The sequence below is a fragment of the Cheilinus undulatus genome, linkage group 17 (assembly GCF_018320785.1).
Source record: "Cheilinus undulatus linkage group 17, ASM1832078v1, whole genome shotgun sequence".
NCBI classification, from domain to species: domain Eukaryota; kingdom Metazoa; phylum Chordata; class Actinopteri; order Labriformes; family Labridae; genus Cheilinus; species Cheilinus undulatus.
Genome location: NC_054881.1, coordinates 20,136,120 through 20,151,135, shown reverse-complemented (window position 1 = coordinate 20,151,135; position 15,016 = coordinate 20,136,120). Strand labels below are relative to the sequence as shown.

The following is a 15,016-nucleotide window of genomic DNA, read 5'->3' as shown; positions in this document are numbered from 1 at the left end:
ACTTCCTGTCTGTTAGCGCACTAAAGAGGATGTTTTAGACATTCAGATACTAAGTGGTTATCCTTAATGCTTTATGTGGCCTAACTTTGATACTTATCAATAACAATTTCATGCCTGAAAGCTCTGCAGTTGGGGTTGGTCTGGGATGCCTCCATCCGGATTGGGTTGGTTGTATAGATTCAGCGAATACTGGGCTGCATTAAAGACCACCTCATCAGCTGACCTGATTTTATACCACTTGTAGTTCGGGAAGTCATCTCGAATCTGAATATTCACGTCTGACATGCATCTTGATCAAATCACATGAGTCACATCCTCCTAATTCAGCGGTCTTCTTAAGCTGCAGGATTTCCGCTCTCCTCCTCAGCTCTGACATTGCCAGCCCTGCTGAATCAGCACTGCACTCTTGCTTTCAACCCTGATGTGATCTCATCACTTCTCAATTCTACATGTAATGTAAATCTGGGAGGAGTGATGAAGTCAGAGTCTGGCGCCAAACATGCCATGCTGCCATAATAAATGCTTGAACAATTACAAACACGAGATGTGTAACTGTACTCTATTGATGTCCATCTGGCCTTATCTATAAAGAGAGGAGCAGTTATTTCAATATAACCCCTACTCCACCAGATTTATTTGCTTCCTCCACCCTCTTGCTAAGCTCCAGTCACACTTTTCTCAGTCTTTCAATTACTTTTTGTTTCCTTTTTGCAGTTAAATGTACAATGTTGCCACCATGAATAGTTATCTTTTTGTTGTGGCGTCTACACAACATCATTGTCACAATCTGGTGCAATCTACATGGTTGACTAGTCGGGGCCAATATTAAAGGCATAACTAGATTTAGGAATTTCCTCACGTATCTTAAGTTGACTTCAGATCACAATGTATAAAAAAATAATATTTATCATTTCTTTTTCATCATGAGGTGTAACCTTATCATAAAACTAGAGTTAAAATCCAAAATTACTTGCTTATGATGGTTTGATTAAAATGTAAATTTTACCCATACTTAAGTCAATCAAAACTCACCAGATACATTCGGAATAACTTACTGTTTAAGTGTCTTGTTTACTGCTGATCGAATGCTTAATAGTATGTCTTTGTGTCCTTTAAAACATGCTAACAAAATGTGGGAGAAAAGCTGTTAAAGAGGTTGTGGCTAACGTACCCCTATTTATTCTTAAATCCATCAGTTTCATTGAACACAGAATGCAGGGATGCCAAGCCAAGGGTAGAGAGTCACAGAATTGAAGTACGGGCTGTTGTTTGCATAAGAGGAGAGCAAATGAGTGGCGTCAACATAATTGTTTTACTGCTCCCAATCAAGTCAGATATTTAGGATTACAGATCTGGCTGACACGGCTCATGTTAATGAAAGTGAAAAGACCAGGCAGTATCACCAACCAGATCTGGTGTACATATGTAGCTGACAAGAATGGCAGGGAGCATGAACACAACTGTGACCCAAGTCAAGTGAAATACTGAAAAAAGAAGACCAGCTTGTGGGATTATGTCTACAAAACTGAGCATAGCATTAGCTCAGGTAGGTCATGGAGTCAAGCACTGTCATATCACCAACATCAGATGATTTTATGCGAGCCCTCATCAGCTGATTTGCGTGCTCATGCCACCTTATTTAAGCTGCTGTAGCCTGCTTACTCTTTGCTGCTTCATTTGCAACCCTCCTCCACCCCAGCTCCTCCATTATGACATTATGTTGTCATTGATGCCTGCTCAGTTCTGGGTGTTTTTGCTGCACTTTCCCCGCCTAAAGCTTTTTTTTGTAAGCTCGTGGAAAGGCAGGGGGGATCGAAGAAGAGCCATACCACAAATATAAATAACTGAAAAACTGCTGATATTAACAAGTGCAAATTATTTGTGTTTCTTGACAAAGTAAGAGGTGCCTTGTAATGTCTCATTCAGGACGTACCAAAACAGGCTGACAGCAAGTTGACAACATTGATCATCCTTCATATTTGTTTTTCTATCTGTGGAATCACCACTGTGAAGTTGTTCCAGTGTGCATGTCAGTTGAAATGGTCCTTGTAGCTCAGTACAGATTTGGAGAGTAACTTTCTTCCCACTCCTTACCAGACACTGATGCAGAAATGTGTTTTGCAAATAGAAAAAACAAGTAAAGGTTTCTTTATGTCAGTATGACAGATGTTTTTGTTGAAAACAGAATTTTTAAATTTAGCTAACCAGGGATGAACATAGCCTCAAACAGCAGAAGAAGTGAAAAGGAAACAGGACTACTGATTATTTATGTATGTGAGCATTATGAGTCCATATGGTGATTTCAATACTTCACATTAAAAATCTGTCATGGTCAAACAAAATAAAAGCCTGCAAAGTTTGTTTTTGTCAGCCAACAATGGTTTTTGTATTTCCTTCAGTGAAAGAGTGTTAAAATGTAGACAGGTCAGTAGCATGAACATAAAATTTATAGATATCTTCAAGATAGCCTCAATTATCATCATCTCTGAAATATATAACTATATGTTGATGATGCAGTAAGGTTAGGGGATTTCATAATTCATATAGGATCTTTATGTGTACAGTATATATGCATCTGTATCTACATTTTTTCATTTGTACATATACAAAGTCGAGCATGGATCAGTCTTGGATGTGCAGTTTTCTCTCACACTGAAGCAAATCATAAAGAAAATCAACTGACCATGGGAGGTGGGGGTGCTACGAGAAGTTCCAGTGGGGTTCAATGGTTGTAAGTCCACGATGTTTAACACTGAGAGAACAAACAGAAGGTTCACAACTTTCCATTTAGTGCATAAGGTCTCACAGTGGGGAGGTAACATGTTGAGGAGGATCCTGAACGAAGTCCACAGCAGAAGTAATAGCTTATAAATTAGAGGATCACAAATCCGGACACAAGGGAGGATTGAAGAGAAAGAAGACGGGCTCAGTTGGTGGTTCATATCAGTCTTAAACAGTTGTGCCATTAAAATCAACTAATAATTGAATTTCTTCCACTTGTATGGTTCCCTCATGATCGTCTGCCCTCCTCCTCCTTTCAGCTATAGAGCCACGTTGAACTCGGTCACCAGGAAGTCCACATAATCCTTCTCTTTGGTCTTGAAGGCCTCAGCAATGATGCGTGCGGCGTCCCTGTGTTCGCGGCCCCTCATTGAAACCCCGTTGACTTCCAGGATCACCTGACCCACCTTCAGTTGGCCACAGTTATGAGCTGAGCCACCCCTCTGAAAGAGAGAGACAAAGATGGACACAGGAAAATAAGAGGGGCGTAGGGCTGTCTTGTCACCTGAAATTGATTCTGGTAAAAACCAAAGGATGTCCATACCACAGCAGAAAAAACACAAGTCTGTTCCTGTTTTTAATTGTAGAAACCGTTGCTGTCTAATAGCAGGATCCAACTACTCAATTATTTTGTCTTTTGCAGTGGCACCATGTCAGACTCTACAACAAAAATCTTATCCTGTCTTGATTGACAGACTGTCAACACTACAAGAGTGAACCAGACCTATCATCGCATGCTGTCATTAAAACTGTCTTGATTATTGTATGTGAGTTTGTAGGTCATTGAGGAGGCAGGCCAAGAAGTGCAAATCAGAAACGCTCTCTGTGATATAAGCAGTCTTTTGATTCGAAAAGAAGAAAACAACCATAAAGAAAAGATTTGGGACTCATCCTGTTGTATCAAGAAGAGGACAACATGAACTGGCTATCCTTTAAGAACTTCAGGTACAAATAACATCAAGAAAGTTAGCCCAGTTAACTAGGTATACTAGTTTCTCTGTGTATAAACAGAAAATACCCACAGGGAAAAAAGGTGGATGGCGATACAAAGTGAATAAATGTTCTCCTATTGGTCAGCGTCAGAATGAAACATGTCATTGACATTAGGCTAGCTAGTCATACTCTGACATGCCAGTCTTATTAAATCATGGTCATGGAGCATCCTGGTAACCAGGCCAGATGGACTGTTTCACATATCCATGGTGAGGGACATATTTCCCATTCGTCTGGGAATAGCCCATAGACCAGTGGTTCCCAGCTGGTGGGTTGGGACCCAAGAGTGGGTCGTGGAAAAAAAAAAAGCCATATTGTCAATGACATTCCTTAAAAACATGCATATTTTGTCCTGTTTCATGGTTTTGTTACATCTTTTGTAATGTCTTAGGCCCAAGCTCAACTACTTTTTATTAAATACATTTGACTGACTGAAAATCTCCAAAATTTGGGACGCAATTCTCCTTGATTAGATGGCTACACATCACTACAACCACTGTGAAGCACGGTGGTGGCAGCATCATGCTGTGGGGATGCTTCTCAGCAGGATAGTAAATCTAGAGGGTACAATGAATGTAGGAAAATCCTGGAGGACAATCTTGTTGATGACTAAACCAATTGAGAACAACTGCCATAAACAGTGTTTGGGAAGGGCAAAACCTTAAAAGTACTGGAGGTTGAATGGATGGACTTCCTGTCTGTCTAATTCATTCATTCTGTATTTGGCAATATCGGCTCTGTTTACCATCATTGTCCATCTGCAAAATTATTTGACATGAACAGATAACAGTCGTCAATATTTATCTGTTGTGACCAATGGATTTGATGCTGGCATCTGGTATATCTAGCTGCTGATCAGTTAAAAGATGTTTGTCGGGCAGAAAAAGTGACCTGCAGGACCGTCTTAGCCGGTTTCATGGTCAAATGTGAGAAAAATGTTGACATCTTATGAGTGATACACCAAAAGAAATATTTTAAAAAAACATCAACATTCATATGAGCTAAACATTTCGATCATGGTATCAGCTGTAATTTTCACAACCCTAATCAGAGCAAAAAAATAGGATGTAGGCATAGCAGACATGAGCCAACCTGGGAATAAGCATAACAAAAGCTGTTGTACTCAAGTAAAAGTACAGTTACTCTGGTTAAAATTTACTTAAGTAAAAGTACAATTACTGGTTTATAAATCTACTGAAGTAAAAGTAGAAAGTATTCGATTGAAGTTTACTTTAAGTACTAAGTAGCTTCAGCTCTTGTTGTACAGTAAAATATGATCTTGCCTTCTTGGCAAGAAAAACAAGAGAATAGCTCTCCAACCAGATTCTTCCAATAAAGGCATGCCTCTATACTAAACACTACAGCTAAACTACACCTTTAAAGTGTTAAATTTTAAAATATGACAGAAAATCTTGAAAATCTGCAGCAAGGTGGGTCTCCTCTGACAAGAACAAAGCAGAGTCAATCTCATGACCAAAACATCCCAGCAGGGATCACTCTACAACAGGCAACTCTAAAACATAGCTGTATACATATAAATAAAAATTATGAAACACATCCTCACACATCCCCCTAGATTTGAAATGGCAGGTGGCAGAGCTTTGATCTGTTCACTCTTCCGAGTTGAACTATCACAAATAACTCCCCCAAATAACACTGAAGACCATTTCACTCAGAATGGAGTTTGAAATACACTTGGGGAGTTAAAATCAACTCTCAAATGTTTAATCTGGAGATATCAACACCAGTTTTTGCTTTGTAGTCAACAGAGGTGGAACAAATACAAGAGTATAGTACTTAAATGACAGTGGGGAAACTACTCAGTTATAGAAATTTAAGTGAAACCCTCATTTAATTGATCAAATTAGTCTATGATTTAGATTATCATCATTGCAAAAATCTTAGCAACAGCTTTAAACATCCTGCATTCCTAAAACACCAACTGTTGCATCATACAGTAGCTGTCTCCACTAAAAAAACCTGAACTTTCTTTACCAGCTCAGAGGCCCTATGGAGAGATTTTACAGAAGACTGAGATCTCTGGTTTTTCTGTTTCACCAGAGTTCAGTAGCTTTCTCAGAATCCAAGCTAAATTTTAAACATCCTCCTTTAAATAGGCCAGGCTCCTTATTAGCATACTGAGACAGAAACAGAGCAAACACTTTTACAGACACAAGATCCTCTCGTACATTCACAGTCTGGCCCTCAGAGCACACAAAGTCAAGACTCAGCAGAGAGAAATCTGCAGCTTCTATCACCAAAATGAAATGATTTTTTCTGACAAGTGACACTCCCTCTTGCAGTAACACCACTTATTTCACAAAAAGATGAGAAAAATTGTGGCACAGTCGGCTTTGGATACACAGCTCAAGGGACAACATTCACAAATCACACAAGGTCTCAGCTTGTTGGCTCTGAAATCAGAGGACTCCCAAGAGAAGCAGCAGATTGCTGCCCAACGTAGTCCCACAAGTATGAGCACAACTTTGAAACGCCATCAGTTCAAGTATCTGTGCCCACAGGCTGAGCTGGCGGTCAGAGGCACTTAGCCTCAGAGTGAAGTGAAGATCTGAGGTGTCTCTGCTCTGAACAATCGCTCCCAAAGTCACATCATCACTTGATGCCAACCTGAATGAAAAGTCAGACTTGTTCACATTACCTGCTTCTCCTCTATGGTCATAAATCCAAAAGACAAAGACAAGTGTATTTTAGAGTGGAATCTGACAGCAGGGTTTACAAAACAGTGAAATGACAGAAGATCAATTTCCTGTGAATGAGAGTCAAAACTAAAATACCTATATGCATGATACATTTAGTAAAGGTTTGCACACTCATACAAAATGACCCTCCTAATCTTCTTACAGCTCAGGCAGCTTCACATTGTTAACAAAAGGAAAACATTGCTGTTATAAATGCAGGAGTCGATGACAACACCTGCTTGTTGATGTCTTCACTTGGTTTAATTTGCTGACCTCAAACCAACTACTTCCTCCTCTGTCAACTTCCAAAACCTGCTCACCACAAAAAGCCACCGAATCTCTACATTGAAAAGAAGAATGGTGTATGAAACATCGTCTTGCTGGAAAGCACATCTTCTCCTAAGCCTTAGCTTTCTAGCTGACTTGAGAAGATTGTCCTCCAGGATTTTCCAACATTCATTTTACCCTCTACCTTTACAAGCCTTCCAGGACCAGCTGCTGAGAGGCATCCCCACAGCATGATGCTGCCATTACCATGCTTCACAGTGGGGATGGTGTGGTTGTAGTGATGTGCAGTGTTTGGTGTGAGTCAAACATAGCGTCTTGTCTGATAGCCAGAAAGCACCAGACAAGCATTTAATAAGACGTTGATCTTCTCAGACCAAAGAACTTCCTTCCACTTGACTATGGAGTCTCACACATTCTTTCTGGCGACTCTAGTCGAGATGTAATATGAGTTTTCTTCAGTGGTGGCCTTCTCTCTGCCACTGTATGCAGAGCCTCGCCCATCTCAGCTGCTGAAGCTGGTAACTCCTTCAGAGTAGCTATAGTTGTGTTGGTGGCCTTTCTCACTAGTCTCCTTCTTGCACAGTCACTCCGTTTGTGAGGACGGCCTGATCTAGGCGGATATACACATGTGCCATAGGTCAACCATTTCTTAATTTTAGATTTAACTGAACTCTGCCTATGTTCAGGGCCTTGGAAATTGTTTTGTATTGATCCCACAACTTATACTTTTCAATAACCTTTTCTCTGAGTTGCTTGGGGTGTTCTTTTGTCTTCATGGTGTAATGGTAGCCAGGAATAATTAGGGCTAATTCAAGGGCTACAGCCTCTGGACATGGGGAACAACCCAAATGCTAGATTATTAGGCCCTGTATTTAAATTTCTTTATAAAATCACTGTAAATGTCGGTTTCTACTCAGTGATCACTCAAGTAGTCAACTCATTGATTGAATGTTGAATATTGAAGCTTATTCTTTACAGACAGAAGCTAGAAAAACAGGTCCTATTTCTTTGTGTTGATATCAAATATGAGGCATGATTCAGGTTTTCGGTGTCAGTTCCATACTCTCTCTTCCCCGGCTCTCACAGTGAACTCAGTAACTTGGATGAGTCAAACAGCAGCAGTATCTTCCCCACCAGGACTGCATCATCACGGCTCTTATTTACTGAGCCAACAACAATTACCCCGAGCCAGTGCAGGAGCCGGTTGTCATGATGGGAAGATGGCGGTGATAACGGGCTGTCGCTTTAGGAGGGGTGATGGGAGCAGATAACGAGCGGCAGCAGCCTACTCATCTGTACCTCATCCTCAGCGGGCACGATTGAGGCGGCCTGAGGTGAGTGCCCTCGCGCTTCATGACTCCACTGTGCTGACTCCTGATACTGAGAGAGACTGTGCTGTACACAGGGCACTGGCTTTGATAGGATGCCATCTTGTCATCAGATAGAACCAATGCTCTTTGGAAAGCTGGAAAATCAAAATGTTCATTCTTGCTTCTTGCCCGAGGAAAAAATATCAATCAAATGTGTGGATCTGAACAGGAAGTAGTGAGTTTGTGAGCTTGCTTGAGGCCCTAATAATATTGATTTTCCTTTTTTCTGTGATAACACAGGCTTTCACAGCTCACTTTCCCCCAAACTAAATAAAAGGAAAATCTCCTTCCATGTCTGTAAAAGCGACCTCCAGGCTGCCATATTATTAATGTTTCTGAGTAGCTGTGAAGCAACACAGTGTTATTGTTCAGGGATGCAGCAGTGGTGTCATTTACCTCATGGCTTTGTAACGCATGTGATTTATCCAGTTTGCCTCTTGGCACACAAGATTTCATATTAAAATCATGCAATTCCAGAAACGTAAAGTGATTATGCAAGACTGAGCAATAATTGTAACATGATTAAAACTTCTATCTACTTGGCTGAATGGCTTTAATTCACTTTAACTGTTTAAATGAGCTCATAAAATGAAGTGAAACCTTTTTGCAGGCAGCATCACTGGCGCTCCTTGTGTCTGTGTCCTAATAAATCAAAGCCACAGAGATAAAGAGAAAGAGAGCCATTTCCTCTGTTATATCCCAGGCAATCAGCTGCATGCTTTTTTCAAATAGTCTCCTGGTCTCTACGGTTCAGAGGAACTGGTTAGAGGTCGAATCATTTCAGTGGCTTCATGTATTTGAAGTTACTTTCTCGCTCTGTGTGCTTCTGTCACATCCAGTCCTGAGGAGAAGTGAATTTAATGACTCGTGTAAAAGTAGCATGAAGAAACTCAAAGCAGAAGAGCTATGCTGATTATTTTGGCAACAAGAAATAAGCAGATAATCTCTTTAGAAGTCTCTGTAAAGTAAAACACAAACTTTGTGTCTTAACTCACTAGATAAAATCAGGAGGAGTTCATATCAATATAGCCTGTTGTTAGCCGATGTCACTGCCTTTATCAAAAATTAACAGCCAGCTATATTCTGTGTTTTTGTTCATTGGGAATTTCCCACACCTATCAGCCATGGTGGACTATGACTCATTAAAAGTAACATAACAGATTTGTGGAAGAAAACAGCAAATTTAATCCACAGCTTTTGTCTCTCTGCTCTGGTACAGAGCCAGGCAGCTTTGTTTTGGCCAGAGTCCACTGTGAGGACAGGGTGAAGGCTAGCTGCTGGAGTGCTTGTCTATTTTTCACTTGAACCAGATGCAGCAGGAAAAACATCTCATCTCCTGAAGGTGTGTTTTAGGGTGCATCCACACCAGAGCTGTTTGGTCCACTTTAAATGAAGTCTGGTCTGTTTTCCCGGATAGTCCGATTCATTTGGAGTGATGTAAAAGCTCACAAAAACTCTGGTGCGGACCAAACAAGCACATTCTGGTTCGCTTGAAAACAGGAAGTCTCGGTCCGCTTCCACATGAACCCTGGTGCAGTTCGTTTGAGGTGTGAAAGCAAGGCAGACTAACTTGTGAACCAGAGGCAGTAAGTGGAATAAAGCATAATCATATACGGATTTATATGTGATTTAATACATTCAAATACATGTTGGGTGCCTTGCTTGGCGTCTGTGTAGCCATAGCAATAAGTTGTAGTCTGTGCTGATTTATTCATCTCATGTAAAGAAGGACATGCTGGACAGCTCACCACTTCGCAGGCTGCTCGTAATGCCCCAATGCAAAAGCAGAAATCCAGGACAGTGTAAATTCTGTGTTTTTTCATTGTTTACATGGGGAAAAAAAGACCGGCGAAAGGAGATGGATTTCTGCTTTCGTCTTCTTCTACGCCTTCTTTTCTTTTTGGTCACTGCTTGTTTGTGACGACAGCACCCCTAATTGGCAGAGGTTTTAGGTGTTCCGATGGTTTGATCCATTTGACCAAGAGCAGTGTGAATGCAAACCAAACCAAAGGAAAGTGCAAAAATTTAGCAATTTCTGTTGCAAAACGGACCGAGTCCTCCGGACTATCAGGTGTGAAAATGACCTTAATCCGTATTTCACCTGCTTTTAGTCCTGGCTGATTAGGCTGTGGCTTTGTCTCTCTCAAAGCAGCAACAGTTCAATCCCTCTTGTCTGTTAGCATTGCAATGCTAAAGTTTAGTAAATTATCCAACGATAGACGCATTGTAATTAATAATCATCTAAGCGTCAACGTCAGGAAATAGAGTGATTTTAGGAGCAACTTAACAACAAAGACATCTCTTAAAAGGGAGAGACTTCACTTCACATAACTTAGAAAATTAGGAATTCACAAAGAGTTAAAAATACAAGATCGGATGGGGCTCCCAACTGTCATAACATAAATGTGATTGTTTCTCTGGTGGCTGACACAGACAGCTGACAGGTCCAGCTTAGCAGACAGATGATTCCTTCATTCAGGTCGTAGCACTTTTTAAAATTTGAGAGAATTGTATTTCTCATAAGTGGGCGTGGTTTCAGCTCATTCAACTGACACACCCACAGCATCCTAGACCAGATTTTACTGCCTCATTTTCATGATTTTGAAGCTTAATTTGATAAACTGTGTGATGTTTTTCATAACTGAAATTTGGCCTGGTGGTTCATAACACAGTGGCCTGCCATACAACAGACCAAAAGTACAGATTTTTAAAAAAATCACCTTACAGGGACATTTAAAGATTTTTTTTCTTTCCATGTTTTGCCCATTTTCTAGCTTTTTGGTTTGAATGTGCATTGGGTTTGCTTTTCACATTTTAAATTACTGATTCTTCTTCAGAGACAGATAATGTGTGCAACATTTAGAGTACAAGACTACAATAAAGTGTATTATCATACACTGTCTCAACAGATCAGTGACATAACTGAGTATAATATATATATATTTTATTCAATCCGTTGAACAAAATTATCTCCTTTTGTCTTTTTAAACATGCAGAAAATGTGGGCTCATTGCACAACGGCTTTTAAAGATCCACAAGTAGTCACAAAAGAGCTACATGTGACTCAGAAACCTAATGTCAGTTATATTTGGCCCACACATCGTTGTAACAAAAACTCACTCAATGAAACCACTTGGTGATCTAATATATTCAGGCACTGTTTTCATCTCATCTTAATCCTCTTTTTGTATGAGCTCCTGCTCTTTTTTTCTCAAGGTAAATGAGTCATGAAACAGCATAGGTATCTGCAGCATGAAAGAAGCAGCTCTGATGTAAAAATGAGGCGATGTGTGCACTCGCTGCAGACAAAAAAAACAAAAACACAGGTTAAGAAGGATGAGAACATAATACCCCATTATCCTGGGGGGCTTATTACTATATTACTATGAGCACCGATGGGAGAACAGCACTTAAGGAATAAAACACATTTGTTTATTTTGTCCCTGTGAAACCTTTCCCACAATGATTTTCTGATCACTAACAGCCCACAAACACCAAAATACAACATCCACCCACACCAGCAGACCTCCTTCTTTCTCATCGGTACAATTCGTCACCACACCACCTTTTCTTATCAACATCACCCTTACTCTCTGCATCCTTCACTCACACTTGGCATCCTTTCTTCCAGTGTGCTCTTTGATTTTGAATGTGCTGATTTCCAATCCTTTTATCCCTCCCCTTGCAATCACAGACCCTTTTTTATTTTAATCACCACCTCTGTGGAGTGGGAGGCTGACAGACAGCTCGGAAAAGGTGCCAACTGTAGTCTGGAGCCGCTGGCTGCTCTGATCTCTAAATTTGTAAATCATTGGTGTCTGGTGTTGGTGAATGATTAGTGCCACAGATAGTTTGGAGCTAATGTGAGGCTTTGTTGACGTACAAATTGCCATGATAGACAGATAAATGCACATCCAGACAGAGCTGTGAATGTCTTCAGGCATGACTACCCTGACATTTTAGCTAAGCTGTCAATAAATGCATGGTGAAGAAAGCTAAATTCACAGTATTTTTTAACTTGGGATATAGGTGTCCGGAACCGCTCCTGGTGTCAGCTACTGGCATGATCCTGACTCAAATAGCTGGATCAGGTATCCTGACAATGAGCAGATGGGTATAAAAGCTCTGAGTTATTCTGCAGATGCCTAAAGCTTTGACATTATGTAGGCCCACAGACTACAAGCTAAACCCTTCCCCAGATTTCACACCAGTGACTCAGTTTCATCTGCCATAAAAAAATGCTTTATTGCTTTAATAACTTGCATGACATTTTGTGAGACATAGCTAGAAATATGTAAAAAGCCATGGAGGCAGCTTAGGCTGTTTTCCCTGTACAGTAGAGCTCAACAAGGGTCCAGTGTGACAGCAGAGGGCTAATGATGTTGAAAGAGGTGCATAGACTGTGGAGCAGGTTGTGATAACAGCATCAGATTTAAATATTCGTTAAAGTTATTTCACAAAGTTCGGGAAACCTGATGTTACCCTACAAATAACTGACGCCCAGTCTCATCATCACAGTGAGGAATAAAGATGATTCATTTAACGCTGGTACAGGTTCAGATCAGATTAGGATTGGGTGGTATCCAGTTTTAAATACTGTTAAACCTTCACAGAGTTTTCTTATGGTATTACCCCCAAGCAGGCCTGCCCACAGAACTGGCCTGGACCTGAAAAACCCAGAGAATGGGACCTCCCTAGTTGGGATTTATTGATATTAATAAATGTGTGTTGAATAAGTAGCATTGGTGCTAGCGTCCTAGCTAAAGGTTTCTTCATTTTGGAGCTAAAAAGTGTGTCAAACTGTGTCACCTCTGATGTTCTAATTATTCATTCATGCCCCTTTTTTGAACCCCATTTTCATCACTGTTTCTGTCCATTTTGCCAAATTTGTTTAACATTTTTGCCACTTTTGGCCATTTTATGTTTTTTTTAAACCCTTTTACTATTTTGCCACCAAATTTTGCTCCTTATTATAATTTTTGACTTATTTTTGCCACTTGTAATTAATTTTGGCTCGTTTTTACCCGCTTTTCTCCATTTTGCAACCCATTTTTGCTGCTTTAACCCTTTTTTAGCCTTATTTAATGTATTTCATTTGCCGCTTTAGCCCATTTGTTGCTAATTGTTTAGCAATTTTTTTTTCTGCTGTGAAGCCTAACATTACTTTCATAACAATTTAGTCAATGTGACCATCCACATTGTTAAACTTTACAAATAAAAAGTTTCTGTCTCAAGAAAATGGGTTTACATTTTGCAAATGCTTGTCTAGTTAGGTTTAGTTTATTTATCAAGGGACAGCGTGCAATGATATTGATCATTCATATGAAGTAAATGAAAACATTTCCATCTGTTGTCTCAAATAAACTGACACAACCATTCATAAAGGCCCAAAAAAAGGGCAGACACCTGACAGGAACACAGCTGGCAAGACAAAGTACAAATAATACACTAGTGATCATTATAGAGGATGATACGTCCGTCCTACTATGTACAAATTTTATAAAGGTAAGAAAGTAGTCTAAAATTTTCACATATGTATTTTAAAGGCTAAGGCCTAACACAGGAGATAAATTAAATCATAAATAGACCCTGTTCTATGAGTTATATAAAGCGAAAAGCATTATCGTAAAATGACCATGGTACAGTATTATCAAAATAGAAATACAGGAAGGCAATTGATATGTCATGACCATTACACATTAGCATTAAGTAGTAAGTAGTGCCTAAAATGCAACATTGAAGTAAAAGAGTAACCAAAATTCATCAGTAGCATTCTGAGCTACCAGGCTTCAGAAGCTACATTGTAAAATAACCGAGATGCAAAAGCAGCAATATAAAAATACAGAAAGGCAATAGATGTCAAGACCAATACACAATAGCAGCATTAAATAGTGCCTAAAATCCGACAGTTAAAAGAATGAGTGAACAAAATTCATCAGTTGCATTATGAGCTACTAAGATTTACGAGCTACACAATAAAATGGCCAGGATACAGTAGCAGCATTATGACATCATTAAGTAAATGCATGACTAAATAACTACTGCAGCAGAAATAAAATTCATTTTTTATTGCTTTGATAAGAGCAATTATTATTCAGGGTTAAATATAAAATATGGTATATGAGCATTTTCTGGTGCAGAGCAAGGGCCTCTACACTTGTTTCATTTATCCCTAAGAAATGCCTCTTTAATAAAGCCAAAAAACCCACAATAGGACACTATGTGTTTGTTACTGGGATACTTCATTGGTTAAAAAAAAAAAAAAGGTAAAAAAATCAGTTACTATTACTGGGCAAGCTCTGAAGATGACAAGTAACGTTTTGTGTGCTTTAAATCAGGTTAAGTGGGCTATAACTAAACTTAGCTCAAAAAGTACGGACATCTCTGTTTGGTAGATTATTTCTTTGCTGTAACAGAGATTCTTGATGCCAAATCTTTTACTGCTGAAAGCCTTTTTATTTTCTTTTTAAATGATGCCACATTTGTAGGGAACATGCATTTGTGGGATGAGCAGCAGAGCTGAGTATGTGGGTTGTGCCCATGAAAAATCTTCTCTGCCAATGGCAAACAGCTTACATTTAGCTAGTCTTAGTCTAGCCTTCCTCATGGCAAAAGGTAGTTTAGACTAATGTTTTAAAGTCATTGTTTAGTCAATGAAATTATCACTGCGTAACATTAATGGTATATACTTTACACCACTTCCACTTTTCAGTAGGTCTGCTGTCACCATCCTCAAACACTGGCAGTGGTGCTACTGCTGGAAATAGACACAACATCTTAGAGCACCTATTATTAACATGCACTAATTAAACTCCTGTGTAATTAGAGTGAGACAGTGGCTCTTCTTAATACCCTGGGATGCCATATTACTGTATTACCACCCCA

The 15,016-nt window shown here is 39.6% G+C and overlaps 1 protein-coding gene across 1 annotated transcript in view; it reads right to left on the bottom strand.

Moving 5' to 3' along the window:
• Positions 1-3,041: 3,041 nt before the first annotated feature.
• The window catches only part of whrna (whirlin a), a 241,157-nt gene continuing 229,182 nt past the window's right edge, over positions 3,042-15,016 (bottom strand). The window contains exon 13 of the mRNA XM_041811492.1: positions 3,042-3,224. Within this exon, the coding sequence (XP_041667426.1) occupies positions 3,042-3,224 (183 nt within the window). The remainder of the gene's footprint in view (positions 3,225-15,016) is intronic.